General features: G+C 45.4%; 1 protein-coding gene across 2 annotated transcripts; it reads right to left on the bottom strand.

Moving 5' to 3' along the window:
• Positions 1–2,894: 2,894 nt before the first annotated feature.
• Positions 2,895–22,177, bottom strand: DNAJC11 (DnaJ heat shock protein family (Hsp40) member C11). Of its 2 annotated transcripts, XM_054849587.1 has the most exons (16): positions 22,044–22,177; positions 18,957–19,086; positions 16,723–16,796; positions 15,442–15,543; positions 10,833–10,961; positions 10,041–10,163; positions 9,056–9,129; positions 7,896–8,085; positions 7,420–7,505; positions 6,857–6,973; positions 5,731–5,886; positions 5,359–5,428; positions 5,181–5,238; positions 4,391–4,533; positions 3,805–3,934; positions 2,895–3,162 (listed from the first exon to the last, which is right to left on the bottom strand). In XM_054849587.1, exons 1-16 carry the CDS (start codon positions 22,113–22,115, stop codon positions 3,137–3,139), a joined length of 1,680 nt encoding a protein of 559 aa, XP_054705562.1. In that variant the 5' UTR covers positions 22,116–22,177; the 3' UTR covers positions 2,895–3,136. The 2 variants fall into 2 exon arrangements, with proteins under 2 accessions (XP_054705562.1, XP_054705563.1); XM_054849588.1 differs by lacking the exons at positions 16,723–16,796; positions 22,044–22,177 and having other exon boundaries at positions 18,957–19,088.
• Between the last annotated feature and the right edge of the window lie 8 nt (positions 22,178–22,185).

Genomic DNA, 22,185 nt, shown 5'->3' on the forward strand with positions numbered 1-22,185 from the left:
GGTGAAAGCAGGGTTCTCAGGTTGGCCTTGCAGTCTCTCTAGAACTTTGCACTGATGGGAAGTGAGGGAGAGAGCAGGAGGTTGGCTGGAGTAAGGATTCAGCCGGAGACTGACCCCAAGCCTGGCTCCAGGAGGGGATGGACAGGATGGGACAGGCAGTGGACTCCACCACCTGGACACAATTCAGCAACGCCTGACAACTGCAAACACTGCAGGGAAGTGAAAACGGAGCTCGGGCAGAGCAGAACCTGCTGCAGCGGCCCCATGGGCCCACGGATGGGGAAGGGCACTCGCAGTACTTGAAAGGAGGGGAAAAGCAAGAGCCTGAATCCTTGGTGGGCTGATCGCACAGGAAAAAACAAGTGAAATACTTTTTATGATGTTTAGCCAGGGAACACGGCAAGGCCTGCATCAATATTAACCATGAGGGATTCTACTGTAACGAATCGCAAATTCAAATGTTCAAAGTGCAAAGTTAAGGTTCATCTGTCCCTTGCACAAACCTCTTTGCAATTAGACAGAAAGATAACTCTGAGGTGCTGGGGGAGGCAGGAGAACGGAGTTGTTTCTGGGACGAGGACGCAGCCGTGACAAAGAGGAAAGCACCGGCTCAACTCCAAGTCCTGGCCAGGGGCCTGAGCCATCTTCAGGTACGAATGCACTGGTTGAGTTGCACCGGAGGTTTAGATAGTTTTTAGAGCAGAACCGGTGCCTGGAGCTGCTTGTAGCCTTTCACTGGGACATGGTCATCAAAGACAAGAGCATGCACAGGAAAACAAGGGAAGACCCTGAAAGGTAAATCCTAAACCTGTATCTCCGCCTCAAGAATTCCCAGTTTAAAGGCTTTGGCTGAAAAGACCGTCACAGGTTCCCAGATCCTCATTAAGGCATTTTAATTGTTTGTGGGGTCAATTACAGCCGGATGCGTCACCTCATGTTTCTATGGCGTTTTAAAGCTTGCACACAAAGATGCTGCTACCCTGCTACAGGTTGTAACTGCTGGAGTAGGAACCACGCACTCTGCCTCTCATCAATGTCCTTGTTCAAGTGCAGCAATACCGTGGGACAGCTTGGCATACCGAAGGGGTTTTTAGAGTCACATCACTATTTCTCTGTTTTAGTGCAGACAATACACAAGAAAACACTTTCATGACAGCAGAAACTATCTCAGGAAGCTGTCAGAAATGAGGAGAATTGGTTTATTGTCCAAACGTTTTTCACAAAAACACTTCTCAGTGTCGTTGCTCTGCTAGATACAGGGCGATGCTAAGGTTGTTCTTTGCAATTAGCAGCAAGTGTTGTCACTATTTTGCACTTGCTTATACAAAACTTAATTCCCAGTACTCCTCCTGGGAGCATTTTGCCACATCCTAGTCACTACAGACCATACACTTCATGTGGTGACAAGACACGAAAAAGGAATTTCTGATGGAGATTTTTGCCGGTTCAACTAGTTACACGTACAAGCGACCACCAGAGGCCAATAAGCAGGATGTGAGGGAGGGTGCAGGTATGTTTACTAAACTTGCGGCCCTTGCTTTTCAGGAGTTTCTCTTCAAGAGCATCCTACAGCTGCAAAGGGAAGGTGGGCTACTTCTCAGCTGAACAGCATTTATTGCACATTTTTTACATTTAATTTCAGATCAACAGAACACTGGTCATAAGTGAAATAAAATCCTGAACCAGGAGCAATTCACAACTGAGTTTTGTTTTGTTTTTTAATAAAAACGAGTGGACACCCCTTCACCGTATGAACTTGTTTTTTAGAGGAGGGAAGCATCTCTTTCAGACTGGCTGAAGTCAGCCTGCTTTTGGAGATCTAATTCTCCTGTTACAATGACTGGAGCAAAGGGAACCACAGTTGCGCAGAGAGGGGCCAGGTATGTGCCAGGAAACGATTTATGGGAGCAGTTGTCAAGAGCAACAACGTGCTGCCAAGATATGGGTTTTTCCCCCCTGCCTCTCACGTGTAAGTGATGAAGGCTGGTCTAGGATTCACCAGGAGCAGAACTGTGGCTGAGAAACAGCCACAATTGTCCTTTTTCTGTATGAAAAAGCCTCGGCAGCATTGACGTACGCAGCGTGTAAGCAGACACTCTAAGGCTGCTGTTTCCATCTGCTGTGTCACCAGAACGGGGCTGCCCTTTTTGCTGGTAAATCACTGGCGTGGCTTCTGTGCAAGATTAATCCGATGGACTTATGTCAAAACTGATGCTTTTTAGAAAGGGAAGCTGAATTTTACATTTTCAGCTCTTTACCTGTTTGGCATCTCTCCTCACTTTGGTCTGGTTTACTTGCATAAACTACGTTCCTCTTTTTCCTAGAGATAAATTAGATGGGAAGACAGTAGCAGCACCAGAATGAAATTAAATTAATTGCTGTCCTTCTCCCCCACTTGCTTTCCTCTTTGCTTGAAAACCTTGATAGCACATGGTTCTGGATGGCAGAAGAATTAATAAGACTATTATACCCCGTGTCCTTGCCTGGAATAGTAATGTTTGAAATTAGCAGCTGTATGGAGTCATGCTGAAGAGGTCCACTTTACTACAACAGGCAAAAGAACTTCATTCCGAACATACCTGTTCTTAACGTTTCAACTACAGATTTAAGATGGAAAACAATCTCTGTCCTCCTTCCAACAAAAGGATTTACACAGAGGCCTTCCAGGAGGTGGCTGGAGAACTCCACTTGCCCTCAGGAGCAGAAAAATGTACATTACCTACCCAGGAAGTATGTGGAGAAGTAAGAACAACAGGTCGTCTTCCCTGCTCAGTGCAAGATGTACGTGAGACCGCACAAACGGGCTGTGGCCAAATCACAGCAGGAAAGACTGGGCTGCGTGACGGGTGGTGCTCAGTGCCCGCTCGCACCGCCTCGGCAGAAAGCACTGCGCATTCAGAGTCACGTTGCTTTATTGGTTACTGAGCCACAATTCAGAGAAATATTGCCTTGGGGCCACCTGTAGAAGCAGGTTCTCTCATTTTGTCTCCTAACATAACTGGTAGGACACCACCTGCTATATGGATCGCAAAAATAAAAATGTCTCTGTTCAAACTTGCAGCAGCGGCGTCCGGGGGAAGGTTCCGTAGTTTCTGTTGACCCAGGTACCGTAATGGATGCACATGCTCTCGCCAGGCTAGCCATCTGCATCGATTCTGTGAGCTGTCAGATGAGAACAATAAATGGAGACATGCCACTTCTGTCGGATGAGACACTTCCCAGCTTGAACTTACCACTGTACGAGGGAGACAGGTGCATTTGTGGCTGCTAACTGAACGTGATTCATATACGCCTCTAATGTATTTATGGAAGCTAAGTTGGATATGCTTCTTAAACTGGGCCAGGGAGCTGGTCTAAAGTAAACATCAGGTTTGTGCCCTTCAGCCACTTCCCCAGACCTACAGGGGTACCAGTAAAACTTGTCGCTAGCAGATAGCGGTTTCACAAAATTATTCTGGTGGGAAAATGTTTTGGCAGACAGATAAATGGGGATGAGAAAGAAACATGGCTCAGGCCTCCACCTTGCCTTTGTACATTCAGTTCAGACCTCAAACAGCAATTCCATGCTGTGAATTGCCGGCAGGGACAGCAGCAGCTGTAGGAGGCCCCTGCTTCCCACTCCAGTCAAATATATACGGTTAGATGGGACAGACAGCTGCAGTGGTGCTGCTGAGCTCACGCTCCAGAGGCACATCGTGGCCAGTCTGTTTCAGCAACCCCCATTCTGCATGCGTCGCCACGCAGAGCCGAAGCAATCCCTGACTGGTTCCTGAAGGAAGCAGCAGGGCTGTCCTTGCTACTTACATTGCTTTGGTATCCTAAGGGCCTCATTGTCAGCTGACATCACTTGGTGCAGAACTCCTCGGAACTGATAAAGCACTTTCAAACTCTTCTCCTCGCCCACGCAGGGGTCATAGAAACCCGGCAGACCAGCCTTGAACCAGAGAAGGACAGACTGAGCATCAGGGAAGGGACTTTCACAGCTCTTCAACTGACCAAAACCATTTCTTAGTGCCAGAACAAGGTGTCATTAAAAAAAGAGTTTTGTTGCCAATGAGATGAGATGCTAAGGAATTGTCTCCCCAGTGGCAAGTTCTAAACACAGAAAAGAGGGAACCAGGGGGTGGGACGTTTCTGGTGTACAGCCTGAGCCCGTAACATGCGTTGTCCCACACTGAATACAGAGACACTGTTTCTTTGGCACTGGAATGCCCAGAGAAACAGAAGCTCTTGGAATTTTCTAACACTCGGAATGTAAACGGGTTCTGTAAATGAATCTAGAGTCTCTAGCTTCAAGCACATTGGAGAAATCCCCTGGTAGGACAGCATCGAAGTGCTGAGTAACACATTCGAGCTCTTGAGTCTGGGCTTTGACAGAAAGGCTATGTACCTTGGATGCCTCTGTAAGGATGAGTTTCGAGTCTTTCACCAAGCACTGCAGCGGCACAGTCACATCTATTACTTTCACCTTCTCATTCTTCCTGCTGTTGTCGTTAACAAACTTCCCATACCAGGCGTTCACTACAATCAAACCTGCATTTCACATGAAATCACAGATGTAATGAAAGGCTTCCCACTGACAGCTAGGCAGACGCTGATGAAAAGACCATCCCAGCATTTTCTCTTGCTTTCAACGATACTTAAACTTTCCCTGCCTGGACCCACGCTTCTCAAGACAGAACAACATTTCTACTCAGGTGTTTGTTACAGAATGCCGCACTGATGTGACAGTCCATGGGGATGTCAGACCGCTTTGGAACATTCCCTTGGAAATTGCTAGCAAACATCAGAATTCCAATTTCCACTACGATCCAGGAGCAAACTGTGCAAGTGAGAGACCAGTGAAACCTAAACTTCAGACTACAACTTCTGCACACGTTTATACGCACCCCTCTCTTTTGTGAAGAGGTGAATGTGGACTGTTGTCTCCAGCCTGTTGATCCACCTCACAGCATGTCCCAAGACAATATGCAGTGGATCCCAACTAAGCTCAGGCACCAGAAACTGAATTGTAACGGGACTTCCTCACTGCGTGCGCAACAACAATCACGCTGTGCTTCATTAGGGGTGGAAATGAAGAAACGATACCTTGTGCTTAGCCCCATCAACCACCCAGCCTTTATATTGTTCCTTCCTCTCTCCAAATCTACAGAGCAAGTCAATGGCGTTGTAATCTTTACCCATTCTGGCTTCCTCTGCTTCAATTATCCTCCGGACAGACTCTTGCATTAACCGGACCTGTCGCAACACAAGGGGCAGAGCAAAAATCAAGCAGTGTCAGACACTGTGTCTGAAAGAGAAAAGCCCAGAGTGGAAACAGCTTCCTTTAACTAAGGGAAAGTTACGGGAAAGCCTTACCGCAGCTTCAGCCTCCTGCTTCTTCTGAAGGATGTCGCTGGCTGTACTCTCCCGTTGCTTCTCCAGCTCTCTGGCATAAGGAAGTCAAGGTCACATCAGCTCTACACAGCGGATGGGAGTCAGCCACAACGTGGCAGATGTTGACTTACCCACCCCAATTAACACTGACCCTCAGCCTCACGCAAACGAGCACCGTTTTAAGGGTCTTCCCCACCTTTCAAGATATTTGCGTAGGCTTCCCGAATTCAGTAGTATTGATGATGTAGTGAACTGCAGCGCCTCAGGTGAATATCCCAGCCTTTGCACAAGGCCCCCGGAAGCGCTCAAGTGGGACTTCCCAGCTCTGAATTTAAAACAGTCTTGCGAGCTCACCTCTCCTTTTGTGCCCTGAGGTAGGGTTTGATGATTAGTCTATGCATGGCAAAGTAGATAACTAGAGGTCCCACGGTGGCATAGAACACAGCACTGGGAAGCAGCTGATCTGTTAGGTGGACAGGGAAGAAGTAGGTCTGGCTAGCCCTGTTCAACCTGGAACAAAAAAAGAACAGAGTGACAGCTAAGAGGAAACGCAGAGTTTAATGTGCTTGATTAAGTACACTTAGCAGCAGCGTATGCTGCTGGACAACTGCTGAACCAAAGGAAAGATGAATGAGCTCAAAAAGGTGGAAATCTGATACACTGCAACAAGACAATGGCAAGGCAGACAGCTGACACCACCCAGAGCCAGACTATGATGTAGCAGACATCTCACGATAGTGATTTTTTAATCTTAGGAAAATTTATTTGCTCATGAACTTCACCAGGGAAAGGGATCAACATCATCATCAAGAGAAAAGAAACTGCTTATAGAGGAGGTCTATCTTCATACCATTGGCATGTGCCTTCCAAGGAAGGAGTACACTAATAATTTTCTGACACTTATAATAATACTTCTTTTAGAAACCATTAGTTTTCCTGGGACAGAGGTCATCACAGCTTTACCATTTGAGCATCGTGGCACGTCCCCTGCTGGCACCAATTAATTGCACTGCAGTAGGTGAACCCTAAAAGCTCTGCCCCTCCTGGTGAGCTGCATCCTACTAGTAGCATAATCACCTATATTAATTAGTGATAGTTCACCAATTCAAGTATATACTTGTCTGCAGTGTTACAAAACAGAATGCAATTCAATCCATTTCTACTAATAATATTTTCGGAAATCTTCCATCCACTTAACGTAATGCTCCAAACCTTACTTTAAGCTGTATTTTCAGAATATTTTGATGCACACACACACACAAGTTCTGAAAGAGGTGGCTCAGAGTAACACCAGCAGAAGGCACACATTGCTTCCAACGGGCACCACTTGCACTAGAGGCGAGAGCTGCAACCTTTCACAGCCATATATCAATATACCTGTACTGCCCTAAGATTGGGACCTTCCCACCTGAGTACTGGAAATAGAATAGTGCAGGTTACGGTCAGCCTCTGCAATCTAGAGTTGTAATCTTGAACTGACTTGATTTTCAAAGACACTCCTTGGGGAACACCAACACTGACGGTGGCTCCTAAAATGCTGTGCCTGGAAATCTTCCTCTCTGCTCCATACTCCACTATGGTCCCAAAGAAACCCGCCCTAGAACGACAGAACCAAAAACTGGTAAGACAGGGAAGATGCTTGAATTTCTTTTTACTGAATCGGCTAATTCCCCAACAAGTAAAACATGGAAATACATCTGTGTGCAGCAGATGTTGGCCACTGGGAGATTCATGGTCTATCTACAAGGTGAAACCAGCCTTTTCAGCTTGTAAAGCAGTAAACCGTGCACAAGAACTCCTGGCATTCCTATTGGTGACGATACAGAGATATCACACACAATTATTTCAAGTTCCACTTACCCAAAGAGGCATACAAAGCCTCCACGACATTAATTTCAGCAGTTACTAGACTCAATTAATGAAAAACAGATTTCCAAAGATAGGAGAAGCATTTGATTTGCATGGAACCTGGAGGCCTACGACAGCAGGAGATGACAGATTCTTCAGGCCATGAGCAACGTGAATTTCTTCTTGCACACTTACTTGAGAGAGCCTTTCACTCGTGTTTGATCCTCATCCTGAAACTTATGCTGATAGCTGACCATCATGAAAGAATGGGGGATTCCCAGCTGAAATACAAGAGGCACAAATGTATGAAAATGTACCCTCAGCCACCACTGAACCTTCCCCCAAATTTCCTTTCCTGTCCTGTAAGTGGCACAGAAAACATCGTAATGCTTGCCGCTTCCTCATCACAGCCTGCAATCTCTGCAGCCTGTGCTGCACATCCTGACCCTAATTTGAGCTGATCCACATCAGAAATTACAACGTTGGGTGCAAAGCGTCATGCTCTGCCAGATGCAGCTGGTTACCTACATTACATGTTCATACGAGATAGTACCAACTGCTCCATTACCCTCTAGTCCCAAGCCAAAACACTGCTGGGATGGAAAAGCTGAGGCTCCTCCCTCCCACGGGGTGATATCTCTGTCCCCTGTGTGCAGCAATGGGACTCTCACCTGTAACGCCACGGTGAAATGGCTGGTTTTTGTATCCCGGACAATACTAGTGTTCATGGCTGACTGGATGCCCCACCGCCACTGCAAGTACCCCATTGTGTTCTTGTCGAGATTGCGGGCTAGCACTGTGGTGAGGCCTGGGCGGATCCCACGGGACGAAAACTGCAGGGCACAGTTTGTAGTGATGAAACTAGGAGAAATAAGGAAAGCCTCATCAGTGAGAAAACACAGGCTCCCAGGTGGCCTCCAACTCCTTCTTTCCCAGGAGCCTTGCTGAACATGCAGAGATTGTCCTGCAAGGAGCGTGATGCCTGAGGGTTTCAGGAAACTAATTTAGACTGTACCAACCACAGCACTGCCTGGAAGAGCAGTATTGTACCCTGGTTTACTGCTCTGTGCCACAATGCTGTGGCCAACACAGCAGGCTACCGTTCAGCCTTTGCCCTTCTTGCCCTAGGCAGGTAAAGTCCTGGTCCTCTGTAGAGCAGCAGTTCTGGTTGCTAGAAGACAGCAGCCCTGCTATTTAATAATCCTCAAGCATCAGCTCCAAAAAACAGCGTCAGAGGACTCCACAGGGAACAAGATCCCTGTAAAAGCGCTGAAGAATGGCATATTTACTAACTTAGAAAATACAAAACGAAGGAAGCCTACGCTGGCCCCTACAATGCCCTGACATATGGCCACAATCACAACCTTACCCTGTACTCCCCTTTGCAACTAGAGACCTCTATTCATTTGTCAACAGACACCACGCTAGTGACAAGTTTGGCATTATTTCCCTAAAATATGACATATCATCTCCTCTTTTGCTGTCAGAAACTCCGTCTCGTGCCTGGAAGCCCCGGAAGAGCTCCCCAATTTTTTGTTCTGTTGCTCTGATTGGAAGATTGTGCCTCAAGCATCGTGAATTCACGACAAGATCAAATACAAATCTAAGGATGTGGAACGTGGACCTTCCTTAAACTGTAAGTATGAAAATGGAGGACACCAACACACAAAAAGCATTTTGATAAGTGCTAAAGCATGACTGTAAGTCTAAAGAAGAAATACCTTATTTTGTAGGACAGAAAACAGATCCAGAATTAACATGGAAGAGAATTCAAGCTTTTTAGTTCCTTAGTGTGGAACATTAACCATTAGACTATTTTTCTAATATTTACCATCTTGGTGTAAGATTACGGAATATCTTCAGACCGAAGAGAGGTCCCTGAAGGTCTCCTGCTCCAAACTCCAACTGTTTAAATGCACAATGCCAAACAGTTAGAATAAAACATCTTTTACAACAGTGACAAAGTACTTCACAGGGGTCATTTACATCACGGACATTTTACCCATCTAAGTAACATTTACCATGTATTTCAGCATCCTCTCTTTTCCGCTAGTTTTGCATTCAGAATAAGAGGTGTCACACTGAGTAGGGTCCTCATGAGTAAAATAAAGCCAGTTTCGTAGTGCTACAGGATACTACTACTAGCACCTGCTCTGGTTGCTCCAGTGAAAACGGAGAAAGCACCTCCATCCCAGTCCCACAATGGCAAACAACAAAGCTTGGCTGCTGTCCTCTCAGGATGAGGCCCCTTCTCAGGACAGCCTCCCAGTAATGTTGTCAGCAGTTCTGCTGCTGCACTGTCTCAGTGTCTGCACAGTGTGCCTGACGCTTCACCCGCTAGTCTGGGTGCCTTCCCGGGCTGCTACTCCATGTTTATTTGGCGCCGTTCAGTCTCAGGAAAGGAAGCAGTTCTTAGAGACCTGACGCTTTTCATGACAAAACCTGCAAAAGCAGTTCCAACTACATCTGCATCTCCCAAGGAAGTTTATTACGTGGGTTTTTAAAAACATTTTTAGTCAACTGACTTATGACAATACCCACAAGCTCCTGTATCGCCAATAATACAATATCCTGATGCAAATCAAACGCCTCAAGTCTATGAATTCTCAAACGAGAGGAAAACTCCCATTTCTTACAGGCTGAGGAAACAGGTTAGCAGGAGCTAGTGTGTCAAAAGGAAGGCACAGACAGCAGCCACCTGCCAGCCACAGCGGTGATGCCATGAGCTGCAGTTCCCTAAAGAAAACAAACATGAGGCAACTAATCCAAGCAGCCTGACACAGACTGGACATAACCATGCGTAACAGCACTCTTACCTCTCCCCATCCCTTGGCAGACGTCACTCGTCTCAGAGCAAGATTAATCGATCCACCTCCGTTGCCGTTCTGGGTGGAAAGGTTACCAGACAGTATTGCTGTGTCCGTGGCAGTCAGCGGTGCCTGAAAAATGAATATATCATTACCGATTACTCTGATCCCAATTCACACATTTCATACATGTTCTGCAAGGACGTAATCATGCCTGCAGAGACCGTAAGCGCAGACAGACAGGTAACACCCCAGTTGACTCCTTGTCATTCACTAAGCCCAGGTGTTTGAACCAGATGTGGCCATACTGGCTGTAAATTTTGTAGTCACAGATAGAGTATGGCAACAAGGGAGAGAATTCTTACAGTGCCAGACATTTGTGGCACCTCTACAGTACCACCCCGAAGTCCTGACCCTGAGCTGCAAACCCTTCTAATCTCACCAGCAGACTAAATTTCTTCAACTCTATGGAGCAGAGGAAACACACTCCCTTCTTTTACTTACCCGCATCCTCAAAACTGGGTGCCGTTTGTTTCCATACCCTAAATACCCCACGTTCAGTGACAATGCCTGTTTCCAATCTCAGTTGAGCCTCCCTGCTAGCAGGAGGCAGCACAGCCACACAAACACAGGCTGTACAGTCCACACGCAGCCCTGCTGGAACTGAGCTTCCTCCTCCTCCTCCCCCTGCCCACGCTGGCAGTCGCATCCTTTGGTACACCAAGATGAGACGCCCCTGAGCAGTGTTCCGTTTTCTGTCGCTTTGCACTGCAGTGCCTCATTAGCTCTGGCCCTCCTCACCTCAATGGACTGGGAGATGTGCATCTTGTTTATCTCAATCTGGGGGAAGCTGCTCCCGGGCACATCTTCGTATTCTTCATCGTAACGATCAAAGAGGTCAGTGGCATCTATTCCAACACTAATTGTTCCCTATGGAATGACGAGGGAAACAAGTACTTAGCATTAACCAACGTCCAACATACAGAGGCCAAATGGGTAAAGCATCCTTGTACACAACTACATTTTTCCATGGTTTTCTCTTGTTCCGCAATTACTTTTTCCACTCTAAAATGCATTTCTTACACATTCAAGACAAACAAAACTGAATGATTACAATATTGTCAACGAGAACTATAAATCATAAAATAAACTGGATAAAAGACAGATTTTCAGTGGGAATGCAACTTGTGATACTAGGAGGTAATTTTTCTATGGTGACACATTACAGAAGTAGGTAGAACACCTTTACACAGCAGGTTTCTTCTTCCCCCACAACTGACTCTGCTCTGTCAGTATCTTAAAGTTGAAATGACATATATTAGAAAGTGATTTTCTTCAATGGAACTTGGCCAGAAATCCTCTAAATGCTTTCTTAGGAGTCATCCAAAACAACTTAGTTTTGAGCTGCATCATGCACTTGCAATTGACCTCATTAGTCAAAAATTTTGTTTTCTTTTTCCTTTTATATCTTGTAATCGGAAGAAAAGCTTGACAGAGAGACTTTTAGCAAGCAGTATTTCCTTTCTCGGGCCATAGAAAAGTTTATTCCTACAAAAAACTAGGCCACAGCTAAATAGTCTGGCTACCTGCTGCTGTGCTCACTCAGACTAACTGCAAGAGTGGGTTTATTTGAAAAGGGCACTATTAGCTCCTTGTCTGGGTCATATAACTTTGAGAGGCTTTGGAAACCTCCCCTATAGACCTATTAAACAGCATTCCAGCTCATACAAAATGTACCAGTTGCAATAACAAACCCCCCTCTGCGCACCAGCGCAGCACAAACTCTGAGCAATTTGTATAAAGAAACTCAATAGCCGGGCAGGTACAAAACCCCCTCATGCAGAGTCCAGGTATGGATGGAATAAACTCTTATTTCAGTCTGAGTGAGCATTTTTCCTCGCTCTAATCAAATGCTGAACCATAAATACAGGAAGAATTGCAGAGTTTGACAGGACTCAAAACTTTTCTCTGGTTTGGCTCCCAACTATTTCTTTGCTGTGGAGATTCCCGACCTCTTCTCAATGTTTATTTTCTGATTTCTTACGCAGCAAAAGTTGGATAAATATTTTAATGCAGGAAGGTGCGATTATTTCCAGGACGACTCTGGAACAGGGGCTGTGCCCCAACTGCTTACAAACGACTCTCGGCAGGCCGGCGAATTCAAAGCGATTTTCCTCTGCTCTGTTTGTGGCAGCACCAAGGAGGAGCTCCTGCCCTTTTTGCAGAAGACTACTTTCCAGGAAGCATCTGCAAAGTCACCTTCAAGGGATCTGCCCTCCGGACACTACAGCTTCTTCAGTTTCAGCCCTCTCCTACATTGTGCTGTTCCTTGAAACGAGGCCAAAATAACAGTGAAGAAAGTCAAAACCACTGGCTGCTGAGGAAGCGGTGCAGCCCTGCACTGCTGCTCCAGCCCTCTGGAAAAACATGGATAAGAACAACCAGAGGGAAACAAAGCGCCAACTCCACTCCATGAAATTCCAGCAAATCACTCCAGAGTGGCAAACCAAACTTGTCTAAATACAGGTGAGCATTTATTTTAACAAAAGAGAGGACTATTTCCATTTTTCCCTGATGCTCTTCAGTTCAAGGAAGAGCAAAACCCAAGACCTTTTGTACCAGAGGTAGGATGGAAAGAAAGGTTTTCCACGTGGAGCGCCATATTCAGTGCAGAACCTTTGCCAGACTGCAACTTTAAATTCCAAGTTAAACATTTTCAAACAAGAGATATCATGCTGAGTAGTAAGCGTGTTGAATTTGAATGGCAAAAAGACAGATAACTGTATTTTCAACTCGGACCGGGATATAAGCAGCAGTAAAGCTTTCTCAGGAACTTGCACTAAAAAAACACCACTGGAAAACATCTTACTGTACTATGTTTGTTCATACCACAACGCTTGTACCCTTTTGTAAAGATGCACCAAGGTCCACACACGTTCCTGAAATTCATTGCACCTCCCTTCTTCAATTCGCACTCAAAATCTCACAATTTCCTTTTTCGCACCTATGAATTTCAGAACAAATATCCCTCCTGATGAAAAAAAGGAAACCACCTGAACCTATCCATGAAAATCCACAAGACCCATTCAGAGGAACAGAGCATCTCCGTTCCCTCCACAGCCCCTCCGCAGACCTTCAATGTAGCTGCCTTTCGCCAAGGTGAGCAGTGGACTCCGTGCAGACACCTTCCCTCCCGCCAAGCAGGTGAAGTCACCCTCAGAGGTCTGTGGATCCTGGCAAGGAAACTGGCTCAGGCGCAAGCACAGGAAAAGCAGCAGATGGTGAAGTTAAAAATATTCCCAGAGAACGACAGCACCCCCTATGCCACCGGATAATAGAGAGGGGAATGCTGCTGCTCGCAACTCCCCATCAGCCACCTGCTCAGACCATTGGAAATGGCAAAGCCCTCTCCAAAGAGCGAGCGGCAGGGAAAAAACGGCAGAGCTCTGCTCGGAAGTCGGCGCTGCACGCACGCAACATGCTGCAAAGCACCTTGGCTCAGCAGGGTGGGAGGCTGGGGAATGGCACGACGGAACCATCAGAGCTGTTATCTTTTAAAGGCACCTTCATCTGCCATCCTGCGAATACAAACAGACTTAACCGATGGAATCAAGAGGCATGCCAGGGAAGAACATACCCCCTCATTGCCGTTTTTCTTAGGGATTTACCTTCTGGAAGGTGACATATGGAAGCTGTGCAAGACTAAGCCTTGAGGGACCTGCACTTCTTAGGTGGTGACCTTCCGCAGCAGGAAAATAACGGGATTTAATTTCTGCTAACGGGAAGCGGTTCTTCTCAAATCAAGTAATGAACTTTTCAACCCTTCTGCATGTCTTTGAAAGCAAAAACAAAGCTCTAAAAGCAAATAATAGACTCAATTCGAAACCTGCCAAATTGCCTACATCTGGTTATTGCTCAACATTGCTGGTTAAAACGCTTTATTTTGCTGGAACCATTTTATAGAACTGACAAAATGTTGGAAATTTTAAAACAACTTGCATTCCTATATGAAACGATCACAGCTGCGCTACCTAATTCCACAGGAACACTGCCTGGAGAGACATTTCTAGCGGCTGCCAATCAGCAATTGCTGTAAACACCCAGATGGCTAATTTTATCACAGGACACAGAGGCTGAGGCTTACAATGCAGCTCTGCTTTTTACTGCTCACAGCCACGGCGAGGCGCCCGGAGAAAACATCAAATTCCTTAAGCCACAGGGAAGCATGAGGTGGAGATAACCATGTCCCTCTCTGAGAATGCCCTTCTGGCCCCAGTCACCCTCATCTCCAGCACAGACAGTTCAACTTGCCTGTTTTGGGGTATCCAGAAATCCCTTCCTGCCTGGAATAATATTCACACAACACCCAATGATTATTTACCTGTCCAGTACAAACAAGTTCTTAGTACCTGTGCACTGTCCGCAACAGCCTGGTGATCTGTATGACTCGATTTGCTTTGCTAAGACCAGCACAGATACAAAGCCTGTGCCAAGGCGAACGTCTCAAAGCTCTACAGGTCTTCTCAAATGGATGTTTTTCTGATACAGCCCTAAAGATTACTGTACTTGCACTTCTGTCCTCTCAGAAAACATTGTGATTTTAAACTGCTGGCCACAAAAACACCAGCAATCTTCAAAACCAACAGTAAGAGCAGTAAATCAACTGGCAGTTTGTTTCTCGGGCTATGCAAGTTATGCTGCAATGCTTCAGAAGTCTGTGTGTGAACACAACGACCCAGGAGACCTCTCGTCTTTCAATGGTACTGAAAGAGCAGAGCCACCTGTGCTTTAGTGCTTCAGGATGCAGAACTTGTGTTGACTGCGAGCCTCTAGTGAGAGCTCTGGGGATACCCAGTTTTCCACCAAGAACAGAAGCATTTATAAATAAAAGAAAAATTGATGTCTCCTTACAGTTTATGTTTTCAAGACAGAGGAAGTTTCTCTACATAAATATCTGCACGGGTACCTTGGGGTAGACAGAGGAAACTAAGGCCCCCCACCATGGACCATTTCTATACCACATAGAAGAAATGGATTTCCAACACATTTCAAAAACCAGGTACAAAACGTTTTCTGATAGTTTAAACAAAGAAACCCAAGAACAGTACAGATACAGGTAAACCGAAGTCTGAATACATCTGGTGAGTGCACATACAGCTCTTGGATAATGTTATTCACTGCATGAGAACCAAGACTTTTGTGATTCAACAAGCTTTGAAACCTCACTCCGTGACAATCCTGACAAAACCTGGGTTTCCCTAGTGTACTTATCAAGAAAGAAAAGAAATTCACTATGCGCAGATACCTAAGGGGCTGTTTACTACGGCCCCTCATCTAGGCTCATCACACCCTGCGTATTCGTAATAATTTACAGATTCACTCTTGAGACTAGGATGAAGTCTTTGCTCACCTTTGGATTAGTTCGCTGCTGCAGTCGTCTCTCTTCCCTCTCTCTCTGCAAACGCTCAAATTCTTCCCTGATTTCAGCTGGAGTTCTCTTCCTTTCCACAACCTGCTCAAAGAGAAATGAAAACCAAAAGATTACCAGAAAGAAGATGTTCAGGGTATTGACTGCTTATGGGACTGAGGTCCCCTGCTCTAGCATGCTCTTACATATTGCCCCTGCTGCTGCTGTAAGCTGCTCTGCATAAATTTCAATCCTCAGGAGTTTGGAAGTGAACACCTTGGCCAGATCAAATGGCAGGCGCAAGAGAAAACCCCGTGCTTTGAGAGAAGGGAAAGCAGTCTTGTTATTTCTATTCCCTTGAGAAAAGCAGGGCAAGTAGCTTTCAAACCACAAGTACAAGACACTGCAATGCAGCTGTTACCAAGAGCTATCCATTAACTTCTCTACTAGGTGTAGACACAAAACCGAAAATGACAGAAAGTTTCTGGCCTGAGGGAAACTGATTAACTGAAAGGCTTGTGATTTTAGGCTACGCTGATTCACATCTGTTTTCCTTACATGTCTCAGGGAATGAGGGTTTTAAATAGGTACGGCTCCAGGTATAGATAGAAAGAGTATCGGATTGAGCTGTTCAAAAGAAGATCAAGTCTGCCACAAGCAGCTCAAAAATGTCTGTTACACACTGCCAGCTCCATATTTCTTGCTACAAACTCCAAACTTGACCTCGGTACTGACCTGACCCAATACAATATGATTCTGCAGCAGCAAGCAGCATAGTGCAATCAACTAAGACTGGCAGAGACTAGCGAGGGGACTTAACAGCAGGAGAGCCAGGAATGGACTAGCACTCTTTCAAAGCCCATAAAAACCCAACCAACAAAAAAATCCAACCCTAAAAAGCACAGAAAGAAAAAGTAATTCCAAACTCAGAGGCTAGTTGATCCTGGGAAGAAGTTTCCCATGAAAAAGATGAGACTAGATGGATAATAATGACACATTTGTCTTAGAGATGTTGCCTGTCATGGCAATATCCTATTAGGGAACTCTGAATGTCAGGTTTATTGTTCTCTTGTCAAGTGAAAAACCTAGGTCTTCTTTGAAAATCCATCATGGTGTTTCAGCAGAGAGAGAGAGAGAAAGACAGAAATAACTAAACAAGGCTGCCTTCAAACAAACAGGCATTTATTACCATCAAGGTGTCAGTGCAGCTCGATAAAACAAGAATGTCAGATAAAGGTGGGTTTGGCCAATTCCACTGGCCATAAAGTGCTAAATTACTCTCACCTCCCATCCTTCCATTTCCAGTCCTCTCCTCCCATATATGTCATAGATGGCTCTGGTCTGTGGATCACTGAGCACTGCAAGTTAAAATCAAAGGAGAGGAGAGAACTCAGTTTTTGGTCTTCTCCTCAAATTTCAGACCAATGCACTAGTGTCATTTGGAATTCAAGCACAGATCCTGGAAACATTGTTCTACGGTTGCATTCAATGTTTACATTAACTCCCTTTAACCTTTTCACATGCTATATTAACAGGACACACTGACTTTTCCCCCAAAATAAATTCCCTTTTTTTCCCCTCTTAATTCTAAAATCAAAAAGTGAAGAGAACACAACAGACTAACTGAGCATGCAGCGGGCTGTTTTCCTATCGCTTCCTTTGACTGAAGGGTGACATAAGCCCTCTACCAATCAATGGGATTATTAGCAACGCAGAGATAGCAGTCCCTGGTAACTGTCTGAGGAGGAAGGGCATTTACCTCTGCCTAGCTTTCAAAGCTTTTTGGTGCTCTGCTCCCTGTCTTCGATCTTCCTTACCATCCCTGTCTGCTGATCGCCTCCCACCCAGTCCAAACACGTGGGACATGCCAAGCACCAGCAAAGCAATTTCCATGAGGCAGCTTACGCCTCGCCAACCATCAACTACAGGGTAATTGCAAAAATGCATGTAGAATTTCAATCTCCCAAAGAGTCACCCAGCGCAACGGAAAAAATAAAAGACACCAGGAGACTGCAGAGCAGTTACTTTGGAAAAAGACCACACATGGAATTAAGAAGAATCTCAAAAATGTAAGGCATATTTAAACACATAATCTCTCATACCACAGCCTTCCTTAAAAAAAAAAAGAATAAGTTAAAAAAATCATCAGTATTTTTCCCACAGGGTTCCAAGACCGGCTTTACCATCATGTATTTCTTTGGACTGTGGAGGAACTGATGAGTCTTCAGGAAGCTGGGTGTGTATATTAAGGCAAAAAGAGGCTTACACTAGTAATTCAGTACACTGAACTACTTGCAGATTATTGAACTTGCTAAATGTCACAGGCAGATACTATTTTTTATAAATTCTGATAAAATAGATCTTTCATGGTGTGATATTAAGAGATGGAAGAGGAGGGGGAGAAAATAGTCAGGAGGTGGGGTGGCTTATTTTCAAGATGTCAAAATTTTTGCTTGTAAAATATTAGGTTCACATTTGGTACTAAACGAGCAACAGTCTCCATATACATCACAACACAGAGCCAAGCAAAGCCACAGAATTCAAAGAGAAAGCTGACTCTAATGTAAGACTGACTCACCACATTAAAATGGAATTATTGAAGCATCCTGAGTTTTTATTCCTCATGTCATCAATGTAAGACCTTCACCGCTCTCCCCAGCAAAAGCTTCCATATGTCCTAATGCCTAACTAGGGACAACGTAAAAGACTCCACCCGTGTTCAAGTCCAACTGGAGGAAACAAATCCTTATCATTCAGAAAACAGGAGAGTTAAAAAAATTTTAGCTCATCTTTGCTGTTTAATAGAGGAACATTTTCTCATCATTTTGCTTTAGTTTCTCTTTAGGCTACAGGACTGCGCATCTAGTTTGCCGCGCCAGTTTTTTAATGCAGAAGAGTCCTACCAGCTTCTAACCTATCTGCAGCCTAGGTGCCTCTCACTGCGCTTGCGAAATGCTGCAAGCTGATTCTAACGAATCACTCCCTTGTGCCTCAGTTACGCTACATACTACCTATGGGGACACCTGGATTTAAGTAACCATCATCTTAATTCAGAGTATTTTTAAAGGGCTTCGGCCTCCTTGTTTGACAAAAACCCTCTAACTGCTACAAATCCATTGACTTTATCTCATTCCTAGAATATGGAAGAACTTGCTGAAAAACAATGGAGACCGCAACCACATGACAGAGAACGGAAATTCAGGATGCATCAGTTCAAAAGTAAAATATGAAACTGTGTTTCTGTTTGAAGCTTTTCAGGCTTCAGTCTTTTCAGAAGCAAGAGAAGTGGGGAAAAGATTATTTACAACACGCAGAAAATAAGACAGAGACTCCACCTCTCATTCATTGCAGAATTTACACTGCATCGCTCCTCTGATTTACGGGACAGAAGCTAAGTGTCAGCATATTTGACTATTACTTTGTCATAATACCTATCTTTTTCAAAAAGCAGGAAGACACTGCCTTCCTTCCAGAAAAACCCCGAGAACGGTTTCTGCAGACTTCAAACTTCCACTGACCTTCATAAGCTTGATGAACAAGGTTGAACAGCCGCTCAGCTTGCGTTTTGAGCTCTGGGTCTCTGTGCTTGTCTGGATGGTACAGCATACACAGCCGGCGGTAGGCAGCTTTTAGCTCTTCCTGAGAGGCCTGGGAAAAGCAGTAAAAATGCATTAAAGTACCACCAATGCCATTTAAAAAAGACCATTCTCAGGGTCAGCCGTAAAAGAGAAGTCCATCAGCTATTACATTACACTACTTTTACTTACACAAAATCAAGAACGGACTTTTGTTTCATTACATAAGTTAATGAAATGTTCAATTCTGCACACCAATATTTTCCACACCATTTACAGTGCAACAAGTGACAGCACCAGCTCATCAATGTACACCTAAGTATAAAAAGTTAAGTAAAAAAAAACCCAAACCACCCAAGCAATCTGTGTTCATACACTATTTTTATTAGGTAACTACTGTCTCCTCAACTCAGTGCAGAAAAGCAAGGAAAAATAAAGTCAATTCAGGACAAAAACACTTGAGTCCAGAGATGTGTCATTCTTCAACCTTTGAGTAGATACTCACGGCACTCCTCTGCACCAGGAGAAACGTGCAGAGTAAAATAACCGAACTGACATGACGGGCACTTGCTGGCCTCCCTCAAGCAAACACCATCCTTTTGATTCTAGCCAGGGGTTACGACAGACAGGAACATGACGCCAGCAAGCGAGAAAGGGGCACGAGGAAATTACTTCTGATAACAGAATTTAAAGACACAAATTCCATTTACTCCTAATGCTCCTCAGTGATTGACACTTTCACAGTTTCCAAGCTTTCACTGTGGAAATAAAGGCTGTAAAAGCTCATTTCTTAAAGTAACGTCTGTTTTTTCCAACGTGTGGTAAGAAGAGTCTGGGTTTTCATCCAAGAAATGCATTCATTTGTGTACCAAAGCCAGAAATGGGTTTGATTTTGAGGACAGTTTAGACTCAATGTTTTTTTCTGCAGGCTTGTGCTATTTCACATCAATGTTTCTAAATGATATAGCAAAAGGGGACCTGTGAATTTGCTGGCCCTGAGACAATAAAGGCAGCTACAGATTTGCTCTTATCTTCTTACTACCTTGTGCTTTCTCAGACATTGAATTTAAACTTGACTGAGAAGGCAGGGGAATATATAAGTCTAAAATGGCATTCTTGAATCAAATTAATGATAAATGCTTTAATGTGGTATCGATTATATAATAGAAATAAGCAGTTTCCTTTTCACAAATGCCATGTTCAATAGAACGTTAGATTGGGCCTTTCATCATCATTGAACAGCTCGGGTCATTGGTTCAATATTTCATGAGCAACAGCCTCCTAGAGACCACTGAAGAAAGACCAACATAATTTCAAATTGCCAGGAAACATGTAAGTCATTAATAATCATATGTAAGTTACATTTTTATTACCAAAATTCCAGGCAAAATTAAAAGGCGTCCCATCTCCCCAATTGGGGTTTAAACAGCTTCATCTAGCATCTTAAACGTGCCACCGCATTTTTAGTGGATTGAAATCTATAGAAGATTAAACATCCAGACGCACGCATACACAAAAATCGCAGCTCGGTAGGCTTTCTCTCCTCATCAGGGCTGCAAAGTTCAGCAGTTAACTGTCGTCCTAAGCTCAGCTGCCACAGCACACGGAAAAGCCAGTTCACTGCATTCCACTGCTACCAAACACAGTGCTACTGAATTTAATTAGCGAGGGGTAATTAACAGAGCAACTACCACTCTCAGTTGGAATTACTCCCTCAAAGACCATTTTAACCTGGTTTCCAGCTCCCTGCTGCACCAAACCTGAAATTTCTGGTCTCTAGCAAAGAGCTGGAAGCCTCGGTTAACTATTAAGCCTTCGCGGTGAATCTCCCAAGCAGTTGCAACCCTGGTGCAGTCCCTACGTCTTTCTTTTAATCTCTACGTCTGCACACTGCTGACATTTGGGATGGTGAACTACAAAAGCTGCTGAGTGATCCACAAGCACAGCCCCCTGGCTTTTAACAAGACGCGGGCTTGAGTCGCTCGGAAACGTTTCTAAGAAGAGCAGCCTTTAACCACATGGTGTTAGGGAGTTCTGCAAACCGAACAGTTACTGTCGCACATTTTTCCTTCAGAAATGCAGAATATATCCACAAATAAGACTGCCACTGAGGCCGCAAGTACTGACAGTAACTCCAAGGATAATTTTTTCAAATCTATCAGACTGAATTGCTTCTAAGTCTTGAAGTCCTCTTACAAGCAGCTGTAGTAGCTCGGTAAAAGCTTTCTTTAGCTCAAATTGTTAACAGCTAGGCCAACGTGCGTGAACAGTCAAGTCTGTTTATTATATATACACACGCATACATAGTGTGCGTATATATATTGCTATTGTATCTAATGAAACAAACTGCAACACAGTTTATACATTCAGATCTTTGGCAATTTGCCTAATTATTACTCTAAAAAACCCTAGCTACCTCCCATTAAGTTCCAAACTGTTCTAGTGCCACAAAATCGCACCAGTTAATACTGGTCTGCTCTTAAAAATGAAATCGAGTCCTGCGGGTCCTTCCTTTTGCGATGAGAGAGATGTTTGGCAAAAAACCGTAGGTGTTTCCAGTTTGGAAACATTTGGAAAGCCCACAGAGCACCGATTAAAACAAGAACGAACACGCAACCGAAGAAATAAGGATGTTTTATATATATGTATATATCCGTGGAGAGCGAAGTCCACGGCCCAGCTGCCGTACGCCCTGCGGAAAACCGAACCCGCAGAATTCACCCCGAACCACCACGTCCCGCCCCGCCCCCAACGCTGCGCACACCACAAGCGGCCCCGCGATGCGGTTCGGAGGCCTGAAGCCCTGCTCCCGGGCGGCGGCTGCCTCAGCCCGGGCCGGGGGACGCCCCAAGGCAGCCCCGCTCCCGCCCGCCGGGCCCCGTAACGGCCGCGGCCCGGCCTGCCCATGCGGGCACCGGGGTCACGGCCCGCCCCAGCCCTCCCCCGCTCCGCTCCACTCCGCCTCGCCTCGCGGCGGCGCCCCGCCGCCCGGGCCCGCCACCTGCCGCCGCCCGCCGCCGCCAGGCCCACCTCCCGCCGCACGTTGAGCAGCGAGTAGTAGTCCTCGTTGTCCGGCACCTCCTCCCCCAAGGCCGCCGCCATCTTCCCGACCTCTCACCCCGCGCCGCCGCGCGGCTGGGCGTGGCGGCGGCGCGAGAGCGGGCGCCAAGCG

This window comes from Grus americana, chromosome 21 (genome assembly GCF_028858705.1).
Source record: "Grus americana isolate bGruAme1 chromosome 21, bGruAme1.mat, whole genome shotgun sequence".
NCBI lineage: Eukaryota > Metazoa > Chordata > Aves > Gruiformes > Gruidae > Grus > Grus americana.